This window comes from Haplochromis burtoni, unplaced genomic scaffold (genome assembly GCF_018398535.1).
Source record: "Haplochromis burtoni strain Fernald_Lab_line unplaced genomic scaffold, NCSU_Asbu1 Contig_504, whole genome shotgun sequence".
NCBI lineage: Eukaryota > Metazoa > Chordata > Actinopteri > Cichliformes > Cichlidae > Haplochromis > Haplochromis burtoni.
Window position 1 is genome coordinate 10,038 of NW_024582865.1, and position 19,210 is coordinate 29,247.

The 19,210-nt window shown below is 40.6% G+C and overlaps 1 protein-coding gene across 1 annotated transcript in view; it reads left to right on the top strand.

Annotated features, from left to right (window-relative positions):
* The first annotated feature begins 5,830 nt into the window (after positions 1–5,830).
* The window catches only part of mad1l1 (mitotic arrest deficient 1 like 1), a 59,707-nt gene continuing 46,327 nt past the window's right edge, over positions 5,831–19,210 (top strand). The window contains exons 1-10 of the mRNA XM_042213960.1: positions 5,831–5,961; positions 6,447–6,591; positions 6,693–6,833; positions 6,908–7,087; positions 7,184–7,308; positions 7,425–7,506; positions 8,497–8,627; positions 10,450–10,564; positions 11,320–11,381; positions 18,362–18,448. Coding sequence (XP_042069894.1) covers positions 6,448–6,591; positions 6,693–6,833; positions 6,908–7,087; positions 7,184–7,308; positions 7,425–7,506; positions 8,497–8,627; positions 10,450–10,564; positions 11,320–11,381; positions 18,362–18,448 — 1,067 coding nt within the window. The 5' untranslated portion in view covers positions 5,831–5,961; position 6,447. The remainder of the gene's footprint in view (positions 5,962–6,446; positions 6,592–6,692; positions 6,834–6,907; positions 7,088–7,183; positions 7,309–7,424; positions 7,507–8,496; positions 8,628–10,449; positions 10,565–11,319; positions 11,382–18,361; positions 18,449–19,210) is intronic.

Here is a 19,210-nt window from a genome sequence, read left to right on the forward strand (position 1 = left end):
CGACGAAAAATAATAAATTATAATTTTATTTTTATATTTCACTATCACAATAATCTTTCAATTTAGAAGTACAAGTTTAAAAAGAACTAATACAAAAAATACACTTCAGCTAAATACTTGTAATTTATTTTCCTAAACCATGCAGAGCCGCAGTATAACGACTAAAGAGCTGCATGGGGCTCCGGAGCCGCAAGTTGCCGACCCCTGTACTAGCCTGTAACATCATTTTTTCTCTATGATTTTCGGGGTGTCTTTTAATTCCTAACACATCCATATCAGTTTAGATATCTGGCATGATTTTTTTCCCCAATTGTTACTGAAGTGCAGTATATAAACAGGAAATTCACTCATCTTTATGGAACAGAAATAAATGGTGTAAGATACTGAATAGCACTGCTGTCATGTTTTTGCAGTGACCAGACCCAAAGAGCAGACTCAGACCGTGGCTAAGGGTTTCAAAAGGTTTATTTATAGAATTCAGGGAATTAACAAAGGGCAGGCAGGCTATGGCGCTGAGCCCTTTTCCATCAGCTAAACTCAGGAGGGCTCTGCAGACAGGGAGACAGATGAGAGCTGGCTGATTATGGCAATTTGTGAAGGAGAATAGTGAAAAGCCTCTGAGGCCTTACTTGCTAGACTGGATGATGACAGAGTTTGAAGAGTTACAGGTGGGCCGGCAGACTTCTAGGAGACTTGAGGTGTGTTCATGGGCAGGCAGGTAAACGATAGGTGAGCCTTAGTTTCCACAATGGTGAGTTAGTTCCAAAGACCCTGACAACTGGTAATCTCTTTGCTCCTAAAATAAAAAATAGTTAAATCCAAAAGTGTCTGCTTTAGTTCTTTGTGATAATAACAGGGGAAAAGCACTAACTTAGCATGGACAGACTGCAGTAATACATTTATTATAGCGACTAATTTGTTACATTTTTATTCATTAATATTACATAGATATCTGCTGTTCTGGGACTGAACACACTGAAATAATAAACAACCACGTTAATATGCAGATACAAGGCAACAATACTTATGGCCTCTTTCTTTGTTTCCACAGTCCTCTGAGATTCTCCACCTTTTATTTGTTCCCTTCCTCTCCCTTCATCCCACCTGCCTGACATCACTGTCACGCTTTCTCTCCCTCCTCCCACAGAGCGTGTTTCATTTTGTTTATTGTTTTTATTCCTACTCCCTGTCTATTCACTTGGATCTCCCAAAGCAGTTTCTTGACGCTTTATGTTTGTGTGTCAATCAAACCACCCTGCGGATAGAACGCCTCTGTGACTGGTCATATCCCACCTGATGCCTCACATAAGTGGGCAGACTGCTCCATGGACACACACACACACACACACACACACTCTTTCATATCACAGCAAGTGGAATACTGTGGTGCTTTATGGATTGAAGACATGTAAACTAGACTTTTTAAAAATACATTTCTTGTATGCGTCCATTGTGTGTGGGGTGTATCCCAACTCTTACTCCGTGTCTAGTGCGATAGGCTCCAGCAACCCTGAGCAAGTAGTGAAGAAAATGAATGCACGTATGGATTATATCCAAACAGGCACCACACTTTTGTGAAATGACGATGTGTTATACGCACAGTTAGCATCTATTTTGGGTTCCACATTAATAACTTAGTTTTTTCTCTGCTGATGATATTGCTGCTCTCTGCCCTGCAGACGGTTTTGAATGTTTTGAAACCTCGGGGGAGAGAATTCAGAAAATGATGTGACACACGCATCTCCTCCCCATCAGGCTTATCCCACAGAGACTGCTTATTTCATTAATTAGTAAGCACAATTTATTTTTAATTTCTCCTCTGATTGTGGCTTCTTTATGCATAACTGGGTGCCTCTGCATCTTCTTTGTCCCCCCTCCTCCCTTTGTGTGCACAAGCATGCACGCCTGTAAACTAATATTGTTCAAATATTCCCCGGGGCTCCAGAGCACTGAAAGCCTGAATCAGCTATTGGCTCTGTCCTCCTTCATTAGAAGGGTATGAAATCACTATCTTATTGATTCTTCTCATTAACCTTTCTCTCATCTGATCTGTAATGTTGTTTTCTGTCCCTCTCTGAGCCTTTTCTCTGCAGCTTTCCTCATTTCGCCTCCCATGCCTAAGTTTTTCCCCCCCATCACACTCTTCTTTGCACTTTATGAACCTGCCATGACCACAAATTTCCTTCTGCATTTCCTCATGCCTGCTCTTTCTGAGCTATTTCACCTTATCTTTCACCCACTCATAAAACCCACAATAGACACTGAGGTAACACACTATGTCTGGATGACCTTGAGGTGACCCCTTTTTGCCTACTGTGGGGTGACTAAATACAGTTATGTTTTCAATTATGTGAATTAATTCAAAAGGACGATGATGATGGTTACAGTGATGTCTTAAATAATGTGTTTAATGGACACTGAAAGCCTTCTATATGGCTCTTTGAATTACACTCGTTCATATCTTTCATTGTCATTAACTGCAAAGCTGTAAAAGCTGATATTGCTGCCAATCGGGTAACGACTCAAGAAAGAGATTTTTCTCGGTGTCAGCTTCCTAACCTTTTGCAGTTCGCATGACATCGTGTATGTTTTGATGTTTACAGCTGTGGGTGGAAAAAACACCCCACTGAATGTGAAACGGCTTCCTGTGAACTCCTATCACATTTCTCTCAACAGATGGCAATGAAGGGCACATCTGCGGGCACTTCTGCTGATTTACATCGTACGCCGTGTGTGTGTGTCCGTGTGCACGTGCAGGAGTCTGAATTTGAGCATTTGCGTCATCTCGCAGGGAAGGCTGCATCCACGGGTCGACTGCTGGAGGACCGACGCAGGTGGAGATGCTGAGGACGGCGACTGAATACCCAAGAGAGACGGGGAGGGACTGAGTCAGAGTATGACAGATAAAAAAAGACAGTGAGGAGGGAGGGGAGGGGGAGAAAAAAAGGTGTTCTCACCCGGTGAGAGAGGGGAGATTGTAGGACCATGAAAGGAAGGGATGAGGGAGGAAGAGAAGGAGGGAGCTAGGAGAGACAGTGGACCAAAACAGGCTGAATTCTCTTGGGGGTGAAAGGATGAAAAGGGAAGAGACAGTGACAGAGAGAAAGGGGAGCTCTTATGTCACTCTGAAGAGGAATTGTCTTCTGTTTGACCTTTTCAGACAAATTCACACCCTTTCATTCAATCCCTCTTGAATCTCACCCACATACAAAAAAAGAAAATCATAAAAATCCCTCCGTGGACCCTCCTCTCTTTTATTTCATGTTTTCCAGCTCTTTTCTCACATAAATATGGACTGGGCACCGGGCCTCACCTCTTGTGCACCTACTCTGCTCTCAGCCAAGTCATAGAGAGGTGATTTTGTAATTACAGCCTTTTCTTTTGTCGGATGATGACAGCATAGTCATTATTCTCTTGTGCGTCCGTTGCAGCTTGTTCCAACCATCTATGAGCTGCTTGTCTGCGTCTTTTTCATCCATGTATTCTGAAACTACAGAGATCAGCACTCTCAAGGTCTTGCCTGTATTTTGCTGTAGATATTCTTACATAAATGCCCCAAGGTCTCACTTCCTTTACTTCACTCAGGAAGGGCATGAATGCCGGACAGTCGTAAAGAATTCCTTGGCCGTGACCTCAGACGGCACAAGGAGAACTGGAGTTGATTCTCAGCTGCTATGCCGTGACTGTCAAGTGCAGAGGTTTTTTCCACATGGGAATAAATGAAGTATTAATGAAGATGCAAACCGGATGCACAAGAATGAGCATCACCGTTGTTTGGATCAGGAGGATCGTTCAAGGCGACTTATGGCGATTTAATTAAACATGAATTAAAATGCTTTTGGACGTGACATTGTGGCACAAATGGTTGTAATTCACATCGTCCGTGGCACTGCTGCCATCTGTAAAGCTGTGCCATTAGTGCCTCCCTGTGAGTGATACGCCTTATGCTAGAGGGAAAAAAAGCATCCTTTCCATACCAGTGTGCTATGTAAGTACAATATCAAGATCTATCCACATTTGTGTGAGTTCTAGTAATGCGAAGCCAATCACAGCTTATTATTTGTACAAAGACGAGGCTTTACGCCGAGGCAGACCTCTGTGTCCACCAAAAGACCATGCTTTGTAAAATATAAACTGATAAATATAGCAGTGCTGCCCTCTGTTGGAACAACTATGCCAGTAAGGCCCCACAAATCCAAGCACATACAGGTGCTGGGCTAATGGGATACAAAAGTAAATACACTATATCATTTTTGGTCATTTCTAACAAAGGCACAGTAGTGCCATGTAGATCATCACAAGCATATTTATAAACCTGGTTAACTGGTCAATGGTTTGCTCCTTCTAGCCAAATTCTTTAGTCTATAAATTAGGCTGAATCTACAAAACCCCCTTAATGCAATACTGTGCTTTAATTTTGAGGCATGAAATAGCATGAGTTGCACTGATTCATTGTTTCAGGTCTGTTATTTACCCACTGATTAATTAGGTAAATGTAAAAGAGTAACACATGCAATATTTATCAGCTATTTTCTGGTCTGATGATAAGGATGAGGAGGATTACTGCCTTTTAAAAAGTGACTTAGTATATGTGAGGGGGCAAAGTAACCGGGTCATTGCAGCAGATTTCAATGCAAGATACCCTACGAGACCACCCATCTCCCATGCTACAGTTAGCAAACTGCTTGCTAAGTTTCGTGAAACTGGTTCAGTGTTGGATTTGCCAACATGTGGACGCAAGAAAACTGTCACTGATGAAGAAACATCAGTGGCTGTCCTAGCTTCATTCAGCAAGAGCCCACAGCGTAGCACTCGCCGCATGTCACTGGAGAGTGGCATCAGTCGAACATCCCTTCAGCGGATATTAGCTACTCACAAATGGCACCCTTACAAACTTCAGCTACTGCAGCATCTCAACGAGGATGACCCAGATCGGCGCACAGAATTTGCAGAATGGGCAAAACAAAAATTGGAACAGGACCCTCAGTTCACGCAGAAGATTTTGTTCAGTGATGAGGCAAACTTTTGTGTGAATGGTGAAGTTAACAAACAAAACCACCGCTATTGGTCTGACACTAACCCACATTGGATGGATCCCTCCAAGACTGTTGGAACAACAGAAGTGATGGTTTGGTGTGGTATATGGGGTACAACGATAGTGGGTCCATTCTTCATCAATGGAAACCTCAAGGCCACTGGATATTTGAAATTGCTACATGATGATGTGTTTCCCTCTTTATGCACTGAAGCTGGCACGTTCCCTGAGTTTTTCCAGCAAGATTGATCCAAAACCCTGCCGCCAGATAAGAATGCTTCATGAAATTATTCCTACCAATCTCTGTAAAACTGCAAAATAACTTTTGTTTATGTGATAGCTGAATCACGCTAGTCCCAAACATATTACACAGTGTATAGTATACATATTTATTAATGCAATTTGCGCTAAGATTATTATTAAACCTGGGTTATATGGTAAAGTGGAGGTGGTTGACCTCTAAGGGTAGGAGTGGTATGACAGAGGTTGTGCAAATGGTAAAATTCTGTCTAATACCAATTGTAAGAAAACAGCTCTACCTGAATAGTGCCGGAGTTACCAGGCTTTTCCAAGCGTCATTGTATTTATTATTAGAAAACCAGAAATCAGAGGGGGGAAAAAACAAACTAACAAAGAAACATTAAATCAAACTGATAACAGTGCACGATTTATTCGTTTTTCCTATTAAAACCAATGACTGTAGAAAGGTTTTCTACAGTCATTGATTAAAACCAAAACAAACAAAAAAGTTTGCTTTTGTTACTCGCGATATGTTACCAAATCTCGCGATACTACGTGCATCCCATTCGAGCTAAACTGGAGGGATTTCTGTAGTATTGAGTGAGCAGCTAACACGTTAGCAACACTGAGATCATCTATTTACAAATAACTCGCTCCTTAAAAAAGGAAACCAAGCCGGCTCAGAGGTGAGGACGTATTCTTACAAGCGATGCCCATTTGTTAGCTACTTAAACGTAGCTTAGAGAGAATAGCTGTAGAAAACAGTCATGGTAAACTGAACTCTTGTGTAGCCTGTGGTGATACAGGAGTGAAGCAGTTTAAACCGTTCTTAACAAACCAGTGAATACCTTCTTGAGATAATTCTTGATAATTGCCAAATATGGCAACTAACGTAAACATTAGCTTTTGGTTAAGCTACTAAAGTTGTTTTCGTGTTTGTGCAGCTGAGCAAAGAAGCTAATGCCACTTTTATCTTACTTCGCACTTTTACGTAGTTAATGCTAGGAACCTGTCTGCATATAACATTAACGTGTTAACACTTTTTATCGTAAAGTTATAAAGCATGAAAATGGTGCACTTTAGAATTGCTTAGCTAAACTTTACATGGCCGTAGTGTAGTCTTTTTTTTACTCGTACTGTGAGCCTTTCGTTTGTGTGCTGCATCTTCCAGGATGGATTTAGAAGACGACACGACCATTTTAACAACCCTGAAGTCCTTCAATTCCTTCATCAGCCGCCCCGAACATCCACAGCGGCTGTCAGAACACTCAGCAGGGAGTGGAATCCTGCAGAGTCAGTACAAGCGCAGCATGGAGGTACATACAGAAACTGTTTGCATCAACAGGGGGGCAAAAAAGCTGAACAAAAATAGCACCAGCATTCAGCCTCCGCACTTACTAGCATATCCTTCTTTTAGCTTTTAGAAGCAGCAGAGAGGGTTCACTCCAAGAATCGCTACCTGCAGTTGGACCAGGAAAAGAAACAGATGGAGCTGAGTCACAAACGGGCTCGTTTTGAACTGGAGAAGGCAGCCTCAGACAGCGCACGAGACTTGGAGGTACATGCCATACATACTCCTTTAATTCCACATGACCAAGGCATCAGATAGCTCACCACCTTGTTATGTTGCAGCATGAGGTGGATCGGAACCAGGAGCTTTTGGGACAAATAAAGAAGCTGGAGGAGAGAGCGGAAGAGGTGAATAAGAAGCTAACAGAGCAGAAGGAAGCAAATGATGCTCTCCAGAAGAACCTGGAGGGTCTAAACAAGACACTGGAGGAAAGAGATGATAAGCTTGGCACAGCTAACCAGGTGCACGCATGCTTGTAGATTTGCACGCACAGTTATTTTGCCAGTCTGGTAGTGCCTCTTATCTTATACTGGATTACCTCTGTTATCTGTTTGCAGACCATCAGCTCTTTGAAGGATGAGATCAGAGAGCTCAGGCAGAAGATTCAAAACCAAGACTCAAAAATGTCTGCTCAAACGCTCGAAAACCAGGAGTTACAGGAAAAGCTAGATTTGCAACAAAGGTACACACACAAACAAGGACTGACACTTTGCTCTTTTTCATGCTAATAAATATTGAGCTGTACTGCTTACTATAAATGCTGACCATGCAGTTTTCTTTGATTGCTGTTATGATCAGGAAGTATCAGGAAGTCTCTCAACTTTGCCAAAGTCTCCAAGCTGCGCAGTCCTCATGCTCTGATCACATAATCAAGATTAAGGTACGAAATGCTGTCGCTTCTATTGGGCTCCTTATGGTTTCACTTCAGAGTTTAAATGGTGTACGGATTTGTCTGTAGTTCAGAACATTCCAGTGTCCACAGTTCATGGAGAGAAACGAGTTGAAATAGTTAAACATAGCAGTTTGTACGTCTTTGCACTGATGTAGACGGTGTGGTTACACAGTGTTATGTAGCTCACTCTACAGCGAATGTAAACCTACTAAATATGATTACGATTTAGATGTATAACCAATGCATGTGCAGTATATCAGTTCAATTTTCTACATATCAGCTTTTTTGTTCAAACTACCTTTCTCCTTCAAATTGCATAAAATGAGTTTAAATGTATTTTTTCCCCTCATAACATAAACTTATCGAACATACCATTTTGCCTTCAGAACAGCCTTAATTTTCAGAGCATAGATTCAACAAGGTGTTGGAAACATGCCTCACAGATTTTGGTTCATATTGACATGATGGCATTACACAGTTGCTGCAGATTTGTCTGTGTGTTGGACTGAGATCTGGGGACTGTGGAGTACAGTGAGTTCACTGTCATGTTCAAGAAACCAGTTTGAGGTGATTTGGAGTCTTGTGACATGTCACGTGATCTTGCCGGAAGCAGCCATCAGAAGTTGGGTACACTGTGTTCATAAAGAGATGGACATGGTCAGCTACAATCGTCAGGTAGGGTGTAGGTTTAAATGATGCTTAGTTGGTACTAAAGCCCTTTTTCCATTAGTACCCACTCAGATCAGCTCGACATCGATCAGGCAACATTTTTTACTAATCTTCTGTTGTCCACTTTTGGACAATAAAAGATTGCTGAGTCGTTGCCACATGGTGGTTAGATATTTACATTAATACGTGTGTGTGTGTGTGTGTGTGTGTTTGTGTTTGCTTGTTTGCTACAGGTATTTGTTTCCATAAAGTGTGTCATTAATCTGAAAACTGTATTACTGGTGAATTTCTCACTTTCTAATTTGGCAGGAGTTGGAAAGGCGGCTTTTGTTCCAGGAGCAGGACTTTGCCATTGTGAAGACTGTAAAGTCAGAGGTGGCCAGAGTTCCAGATCTGGAAAAGGAGCTGAAGCGCCTCAGAGATGATAATGCCTACCTCAGGTTAAATACATTTTTGAAGTTTCCTTAACATGTAAACTCTTTACACTGTAGTGTAGGGACCTTTCAATCCACAAGTTTCACACACACACACATATACCACAAGCTCTCTTTTCTTTAACAAGTATTTTTGGTATTTGTAATATGTGTTTGTGCCTGTGTCGTCTCTAAAACCTTACACTATATGTTTAGGTTGATTCTGTTTGTACCACGTAGTTTGGATGCTATCAGGCTTTAATGAGCATACAAGCATTTTGAAAGATTAAGTCGGATAACAGAAGATCCGTTTGTCAAGTAACAGCCAAACAGCTTGTCAGACTAAGTGGAGAAATTTAGCAGTTGGTGTGTTTATCCACTTATCCTTTCTGTTGTATTACAGAAATCTCAATTTAAAGCATGAAACTCTTCATACTTTCTCAAGATAACAGATTAGGAATTTTGCTGAAGATACCATAACTGTAACTAGGAATGTTCCTTATTCATAAGTCGATTAAATGGGAGGGGAAAAAAAGACTGACCCTTCTAAAAGTACTCAGACAATCAAGTTGCATTTTAAATGCTGCTGAAATTTGTGACACTTTGTGCTGTGCATACACATTCACATTAGCTTGCAAAGTGTGCCAGTGTTTTGCAGCCATCTGTCCTTACAGATAAACCTTTACACACTTATGCAGAAAGCAGTATTTTCTGGTCGAGTGTTTGTGTGTGTGTGTAACTGTCCTAAACAGGAACAAAGCTAATTAGCCAATTATTTTATTTTTTTAAATAATTTTTATTTGTTTATTTTTATTTTTTTAAGTGGAATGTTATATCAGTAGTGTGGGGAGGGTGTGTGTGGTGGGGGACATGCTCCTCACACTCTCCCCATCTCTCATAAAAAATCAGTAAGGAAAGCAAGGAAGGGATGTGCATAATGGAATGGGTCATCACACTAAGATTACTCTGGCCAGACGTAAATGGAATACTGCAGAGCTGCACTGCACTCCTTGTTTACATGTTCTGAGACAGAGGGTGACTGGGGAGCAAGGGGCTGCCATTTACTGAGAAATCCTGCTTAACATCTCAGGGCCAACAGTCAACTGGCATACATGAATGTAATCTCAATAAGTACTTGTTCATATTACTGAGTATTTCTGGTGCTGGATAGCAAGAGGAGCAAGTATTGCAGGTTTAGTCTGGGAAATGTGACTGAAAAGAAAGACCAGGTGGATCAATCAGCATTTTGTCTGATCTTCCAAGGCGAGTCCATTGTCTGGTCTCCGATGGTTGGGAAGTCCTCAAACTGTGGGGAGATTCTTGTTTCACATTGCCTGAAACAATAGAAGGAAAATTCTTCTTTTATCTCCTAATCAGTCTCTGTTGTCTGGACCGAGCTCTTTTCCCTTATTCTTTCCTCCTCTGCAACCTTTGCATTTCCCCCCCCCCTAATTTCTACCGGCTTGTGTCAGCATAATCAGCTCCCTGGTGTAAACAATGTGAGCTGGGCAAAAATAGTGTTGTTGATTGAAGTGGGTAATAACATGGCCAAAACATATCAGACGTTTCTCAAGTAGAGTTCACAGAAAAGTCACCCTAATCCAACAAGTGTGACTAAAGTAAAGAAAACTTGAAAACTAGTGAGAGCAATGTATTATAGCTATAATGCACAGTTGGTACATTGTTACGTGCATTTGTCGTCAGTCACTGTAATCTTAATATATTTGAAAACGGTTTTCAAAATTGCATCCGAGTGTGACTGTAGCCAGGGATTGAAAGTTTCTCCATGTCTTGCATTAGACACTGAGCTATCAGTTTAATTTACCTTTTTTGTCTCTGTTCTGTCCAGGGAGAGCAGAGAAAATTGCAGCCTGTTGAAAGAGGAGGTGGAGGGTCTGCGGAAGAAGCTGGAGAGGATGGAGAAAACCAAAGAAGAGCTGATCAACATGGAACTGGAAAAAGAGGTAAAAGTGTGGGCAGTTAGAAATATATAAATATTAAGAGAATTAAGTAATAAGCAAAGCTTCAATGAGACATTTTTAGATAGATTAATGACTCTGGCTGCATCCTCGTGAAGGTTTTTGTGACTCCCTGTCCTCTATGTTTGTTTTTGCAAACTTTGAAGTTTAACTTTTAGAATTTACTATCAAATATATTTTTTAATTAATAATCTAAGCTTAGAATGTCCTCCAAAAAGCCCTATACACACTGGGAGCAGTTCGTAGTGATATGGTGGCAACAGACCATAGAAAACAACTACAGGTGAAAAAAGTGCTGCTGAAGTGGGCGGGACTTGTGATAAACTATTCTCAGCTTCACGTGAGCAACTGAGGTGGCTACCAATGAGAGTGAAGAATACAGTTGATTAACATTTAAGCTGGTAGCAAATATGGGAATGTCCACTAGCATTCAGTGTCAGCTTCAAGCTGATGCTTGACAAAAGACTGACTTCCTGTGTGTAGGCAACTTGAGTAAACATTTCAGTCATTACTCTTTAAAAAGCTGTTGTCAGAGATAATTGGTGAATTATAAAATATGTACAATAATAAGAGAAGAAAATAATGTATTTATACTGCTGTGGGATGTAAAGATGCCATATTTGCAAGACTTCATACTGCATAAAAGTATTCTTTTTCTCCTGCTGTTGACTGTATTATATCAGCATCAACTTTTCCTGTACTCAAAAACAGTTATTTGCTTTGGTGTCATTAAAACTTAGAGGCTCACAGAGAAGCTCCACGCCTGGGAGAACCTTGGGCAATCTACTGGACTCAACATAAGGTCAGACACTATTTCAAAGTGTGTATGTTTGAATCACAAAGAAAAATATTTAAATAGACATTTGTGTATTTCTTTCTTTTTCTTTTTTCTTTTTTTCCCTGTTTTTAATCATGTATAAAGTGCCACTAGGTGGAGCTGTGGTCACTCCATACAAATGTGCCTCATCATTGTGGATTGAGTCCACCATTGTGTATAGATGTCTGTTTGGTACCTGCTTGTGAGTGCACCAAATGAGTCTCAATGCATTCACTCAAAGCTGGTAATGAGAGAATGATTGCATGTTTCCTCGTGAGCAATGAAGCTGATCTGACACATAAACACTGCAGACCTGCCGATGGCATGCATGCACGCACACATGCGCACCGTGTTTTTCTTTCTTTTGTGATTAACGTTGACTGTGAGGTAAACACAGCGCTTAATGAAAAGTGTGTGAGGATGTGTGTGGTTTTTTGTTTTTTTTTTTAAAGTGTGGGAGGAAAAAGTAAAAACTGCGATCTAATAAACTATGAAATTAAGTGAAATCAATATTTCCGTAAGGCTTAATTTTAGTCATATGTAATGTGTTATGTAACATTTTGAATCCTTAAAAAGTGAGATATTTAAAGTAAATTGTTGTAATTTTCTTCCTCAAACTCCACTGGATAAGGGGAATCTCATAGTTCTGTTATTGGCTTCATGTGTGATGCTGATGTAAAAGTGCAAAATATTAATGTTGCACACATGTTTAGCTCCTGATGATCAAAATAGCATCACAGTCACCTTTAGAAACTCCTTAAAGCTGTTATTCTGGTGTTTAATAAAAGCCCGAAATAAAATGTCAATGCGGTCAAGATGTTATTTTCTTGTCACAGTGTGTGCGACGTAGAGGCAGGTGGAAGTAAGTGTGTTTCATTCAGCAATTTGTTCACCTTTACTGCACTCGGTGCATCAGTGCTGTGCGAAAATTACTATTGATGTGGATTTGTGCATAAGTGGGATATTGTGATTGCCTTGTAGGCTATTAAACAGTCATTATTTCAGCATTTTACTGCTTGGAGTCTTGTCAGGTATATAATTGTCAAAGTTTTTATGAAGAAGTTTAAGAATCACAAAGTAAGTGAAAGTGAATTGGATATATGTCATATTCTTTTTGTGGTTAAGAATGATCAGGAGCTTTCAGAAGAAAGAATTGATGGCACTGCAGTGACAGAATAATGATCATATCTCAGGGCCGTCAGTAATGTAACAGTGCCTGAATTAATGCTGACATGAAGTCGAAGCTGCTTGTTTAGGGCGGTTGTTGTTCTGTCATTAAATATGAAATGACTCATAAGGGCTGCTGTGCTTTGACACTAAAGTTTGGATTTTCATTGTTGATTTTTCTATGGTTTGTTTTGTCATCTTGCGTTACTTAAAGCTAAATATCATTTATATTTATACATGATAAACATTTTCTCTCACAAGATATATCAGGATATGAAGAGTATGTAGCTGAGTTGCGACTGAGGATTGAATAAATGTAATTTACTGTACTTGAAGAGTTGACCTCCATCACCCTGAGATTTAATTCTTACCAACAATGTTGGTCTTTTGCCAGGAAGAAATAACTTAAAGGGAAAAGAGAAAACTCCTAAGAACAATAAATGTGTTGAGAAGTAGACGCAAGCCTTAAAGCTGCAGCCTGGATTTGCTAGCAGCTGGCTGGTTGCTAGAAGTTATTTTCTTTCCTTCTGTTATGTGAGATGATAACATTGTGCTTGGTTATGTGCGTGCCAGTGGGGATGACAATTGAAAATAAAATTGGAAGAAATAGCAGATGAAAATATCTTTATGCCTCCACGCTGGCGACAGCTGGGGCTGGAGGCATTTAAGTTTTGGATTTGTCCGTCGCTTTCTTTACATGATATCGCTCGAAAGTTTCACTTTGACTGGAGGATGAAGTGATTAGAATTTTGTGTGTTTAAAGTTCAAGACTTGATTTGGCCCTAATTCAAGAATCTCTAAATATCTGGAAAATGACATGTATGATAAAAATGATCAGATAATGACATTTTTACACCAAAAGGTCACATGTTCTCATCGCTGTGAGATCATAATGTGCCACAAAATCACTTTTCTGACAACAATTCAACAGGAAATTGTGATCGTCTAGTCATATCTAGTTGGATACTGAATTCGTGCAACTTGACTGGTTGCTGGAAGTGCTTCTGGTCTTGCCATTGAAGGACAGCTGAATGATTAAAATATATTGAAAGGTCTTCCAGAAAATGTTTTTTCCCCCCTTATTATTGAAACTTTCACAAGCTACAGAAAGAACTGCAACTATTTTGTGCATGTAAGTCACAGACTGGTTTTTGTGTGATAGATGGTGTATTAAATTGAATTAACTACTTCATGGTAGGGTTTGTGTGTATGCTGAATCTTGATGCCACATTGAAGGCCATACAAACTTGATGCTGTTCCCTGTGGATTAAGACTTTCTTTTAGCTCGTATGTGTCCATGATCCACCAGTGAAACAAGTTTAGCTGGAATGCTACCCAGTGTTCATAAATTGCTGGATTTTTATGCTAAATATTACTCGCAATTAAATAAAACCAATAAGAGTTTTGATAATTTTGTGCAATTTCTGGAGAAATTACAGTACGACTCCTGTACACTGTTTCACTTTATGATGTTGTTGTTGTTGTTGTTGTTGGTTTAGATGGGCTAAACATGTGTACAGATCCATTTCAGGAATACATAATCATACTGAAAGAGAGAGAAGTTCATCAAGTACATCAAAATCGGCCAGTTGATTCCATCTACGCTGGTTATAGAGGAGTTAAAATTAGCACGGTGATACTGTTCTATGTGCCAACAAGCTAAATTTCATGCATGAAAGGTTTGGGGATTGTCATCACCCAGCAAAGAGGGGGACCGACTTTATATAACTCAAGAACGACACAGCGTAAGATTTTCAAATTAATACCATGGGTGCGTTTACTACAAATCTTGTATGAGTTCTGGAGTGAATTTTGTTGAGGTCAGAGGTCAAGTTTCCAAACACAGAAAGTCAGTGTTCTCAGTTATTTATATTTATTATGATTTTAGCATTTCTTACTCCCAGTTCTTACTTAACAATTGAAAAGCAAATGGCTATGGTGAATAAAATCACTAAGGCTCATTCGCATCCATCCAGTGGGACAAATTGGACTATTTGCTACTATAGTTATGTTTGATATCTGGGCTTTGGACTAAATTTTACTTTTGGCCACGTTTCCCGATTCACTTATGTGCGTTTTGTAAGCAAGACTCGCTAATCTGACAGTTCATTTTGTAGACCAGGTTACACCCCAGTTGTTCACAACATTGCACCCAATAATATGCAACCATCACGTTATTTGCAACAGCATCCAAGATGACTGACTCATGACCTGCAAAACAAAACAAACAACAGGCAGAGGACAGAGAAATATCTGCTTGTGTGAGTTCAGGAAAAGGCTCATCCCTCTGTGCTCAGGGCAATGTTGAATTATCTACTTGGGATACCAAGGCCATTCCAGCTTATAATTCACAAAGTCATATTTTAGTCATGAGTTTATTTCCATACCTGAAGTCACGCCTAGATAAATGTTAAGTGGTACAACCCACTTTCCTAGAAAAAGTTCCACATAACGGCTGAACATAACCCCCACACAGTGTCTCGCTTACAGATTATGCCTTTATTAAATGATGAAGTTTCAGTCCGACTGCCTTTCACCAGGTGCAAAGGCAACGTCTATGTATGGATATGTTATGTATATACTCGCATGTACATGTATAATAGTTGTGATAACCATGAAGTGGTACTCAACTTGCATGGATATCACTTCAAAAATTGTTAACTATAGCTGCAATACCAAAAGGGATGATTAACATATCCCATAAATGATTAATATAGCAGAAATATGACAAAAAAAGACATCAAATGGATGATTAAAATTGTGTGTGTGTGTGGACATTACTTTTGTACCTGATAAAGGTTGATTAGACTCAAACATTGTAATTTATGTTTTAAGGTAGACAATGTGCAGGAGTTACATTCAGTTATAACAGTTCAATTGTGAAAATGTGCTCAGCATTAAAGGTCCCTTGAGATGAGACCGTTTCGCATGCCTTGTACAATAATGCATTCCATCATGGACGCTTGCTTTTGAATTGTGTGCTGATAACAAGGAAGATACTGTATCTCCTCTTTGGCCTGAAGGCATTCAGGATTTGCAAAAGAATTTCAGATTTGAGTTCAGACCATGGAAAATGAGTTTACCATGGTCTGAATAAAGCAGCTAGTTTATTCATATAATAAGCACTATAGCTAGCGTTTGGGGATGCAGTAATCACTGATCACTTACAGTGGTTGTCATAAGCGCCATTCATTCATTTTGCGCTGCTTAACCATGTCTGAGTTGTGAGGTCAGCAGTCCAAGCAAACATGCCCAGACCTCCTCCTCCCTGCCCACTTCCAGCTCTTCTCTGGTGTCACCCAAGCCAGGTGAGAGATATAATCTCTCCAATATGTCCTGGGTCTGCATCCTCTTTGCAGGACATTCCCAAAATACTTCACCTAGAAGGCGCCCACGAGGCGTCCTTATCAACCACATCACCTGGCTCCTTTCAATGTAGAGGAGAAGCAGCTGTACTCTGAAACCCTCAGAATGAAAAGGCTCGCATCCTATCTTCAAGAGTCAGTGTTGCTTCAATTGGTACAAATCTATGCATTTATTACTAACCATCATTACACAGTGTAATATCAGTTAACGCTGCTCCATGAGATTAAAAGAGTAAGAAACTAAAAACTTAGATGGGAGGTGATGTCAGTTTATTAGATCTCCCAGAATTGACAGTATTTGTCTTCAGACATGGGTAGTTTGCAAAGGATGGTCAAATGCAGTTTTTTCTTAACATCTCTCTAACAGTAAGTAATGATAATTTTTCATTAGAAACAAGTTCTAGCATAGGCCACCTAAATCTCACAACTGCAGTAACAGAGGCAACGTTAGCACGCTACCGTATATGGTTTTTTTTTTTTGTTTGTTTGTTTTTCTTAAATGGACTTAATGCAGTAGTATGAATCAGGTGCTGAGTGGATAATCCAGCACCAGCTTCATATGTAAAATATATAAAACAGCACACACAGTACCTGTGGATGAGAGACGAGATGACTGCTCGAGGCTGTGACTTATTTGTGTTCACATCATGACCTTGAAAAAAAGATTTATTCTTTCTCTGGCTCCTGTTCCAGCACCTGTAATGTTGCTGAGGTCAATATGAACACGTGAGTATAAATTTGGTGTGGTGGTGAGCAATGTTGCCTCACAGCAAAGAGATCTTGGATTCAGATCCCCTTCGGCCAGCTGGGCCCTTCTGTGTGCAGCGTGCATGTTCTCCCTGTGCCTTCCCCTCTGGGCTCTGGCTTCCTCCCATAGTCCAAAGACGTGCATGTTAGGTTAATTGGTGATTCTAAATTGAGCATAGTTGTGAATGGTTGACTGTCTCTCTGTGCTAGTCCTGTGACAGAGTGGCAACATGCCCAGGGTGCACACGGGTCTTGTCCCTCAACAGCCGGGACCCTAACATGGATAAGCCGAAGAAAATGGATATGCGTGTGTATGTGAATGTGTATGCAGGTAGTCTTTGAGTTATTTTCATCATACTTACATTTAAGACATTATAGGCTCTAAATGATCGTTGTCATTGCCTCCAGTTTTCATGTACATTTTATATTTGTCTGAAGTTTTTTGGGCTTGAAATGCTGTTTGTAATAAATCCTCACCATCCAGTTTTCACATGGAATACTCTTGTCTGCCTTGAAGTTGGTGTGTACTCACAGTAGGGAATCCGTAGTGCGTCAAAGCACATTTGACCCCCAAAGTCCATTATGTTTAACTAGTGTGACCGTTTCAGTTAAGCACATCAAGCCTTGGCCCACTTTTTAGGAGGTGAGCCCAGGCACGGTTCAGTTGGACTCATACAGGGTACACGTTGTAGTGTAATCACTAACCGTGTAACACTTCCTCACTAACACCCTCTCTCGTGAAAATCACCGTGCTAACTAATGAACAAATCTATAAGGTACGTGAGGACAACGTGTTATTGCTTAAAAAAAAAGGTTACAACTAAAGCACATAAAATCATGAACCTCATTTGTTGTGCAAGAATGCGTTTCAAAAGCAAGTGTCTGCCTGAAAGAGGGAGAGAGAGTAAGCAGGGGATAAGATGCTGAGAAACTGAAGTGTACTCTGGCCCCGGATCGTTAAGTGTTAGCGCAGGCCAGCAGGCGAGGGGAGAGGGCGGACAGTCAAGCTTGGGCATGGTACAAAGCAATTGTGTGAGTACACCCTTAATCTGCCTGCTCAGCCTTTTCTGTTCATATCCCTAATTTGTCAGTAGATTGCCTAATCATGGCACACAAGCCCAGGTCAGGTCTCTTGGTGCTAGTATGTGAAACATGTAAAGCAGATTGATTTCATCGAGGAAAAGCAACTAGCCTTCATCTGTTGATATTTCCAGGTTTGTTGGTTGAATTGCTTAACCTGGTAATCTTCAGTTGCTCTGAAGAGTAAGCTACATCCTCTGAAAGTCTCTAGTTTTGCACTAAAAGTGCTGTGGAGCTAAATTGCCCAATCTTAAGCCCATTTCACAAGAGGTGAGATGTTGGCTTTTAAACACATATGTGGCACATGCATTGCTGCCTTTTCACCGTCTGTTTTGTAACCCGTCAGTCTCTTCCACCGAGTGAGTTTGTTTTGTAGAGCAGTGACCAGTATTTACCCCACTGTCCTCCTCTCATCTCCCCCCCTGCTCCTCGTGTCATTTTATTTCTGAGCTCCCTACTGACCGGCAAACAAAAGACTGTGGCAGTGCCGTCGTGTTCATCTATTCTGCCCTTTCTGCTTTCTCAGTCGTATCAATTTTTCATTGCGGGAGTAAGTGTGTGTACACATCTGTATGCTAACTGTTCTGTGCTGTGTCTTGTCTGTAGGAAACCCGAGGATCTGTCCAGGGAGGTGATTCAGATCCAGCAGAGAGAAATTGCTCTGAAAGAGCAGAACTACACACTCAACAGCCGGTAATACACACACACACACTCGCTCGCACACAAAATCCCTTTCTCTCTCTTCAGACCTATTTCTCTCATTCTGTCTGCTTGCATGCCTCTCTTCCCCTCATGTATCTATTAGAGCATATCTCTGAGAAGTCCTTAATTGTCACAAAGTTAATTAAACTGGTCCTGATTCTGATAGCACTCCTGACAGTAACCACTGGTGTGTGAGTGTGTGTACGTGTGCGAGAGAAGGAATTCGCTAATTAAACTTGTCCTGTTTAGACAGAGGTGATGTCTATAGGGAGGGCCGCACACGCGTGCTCTGGTATATTCGTGCTGCAACTCAGTCCAGCTAAGAAAGCTTTCATTAGCTAACAAGCGTTCCTCTTCTGCTGAGCGTATTGGGCTCATTATGAAGTATTAGAAACAGCAGAATGGGAGAGTCGTGGGTGTGGGAGGGGATGGTGATGGGAGCTTGCGGTGTAATTATTGCCCTTCGGCGTAATTATTGTCCTATTGATCAGACCTGGCACAAATCTCTGCTGAAAATAATTTCTGGACCCTTGTCTGGGATTTTTTGGTGTCAGTCAGGTAAGTCGTCTGTGAGTCTTATTATAAATTGACTATAAATTGCCTTTCTCAAATTGTCAGACTGTTCTGCATTAATCAACCTCTTTCCTTCTTTCTCTCCCCGCTCTCTCCCCTGTTATTAACAAACACACACATACGTACGAACGCGCACACATAAAAATTGCTTCCCACCAATTCATTTATTCTGCTCTGTCA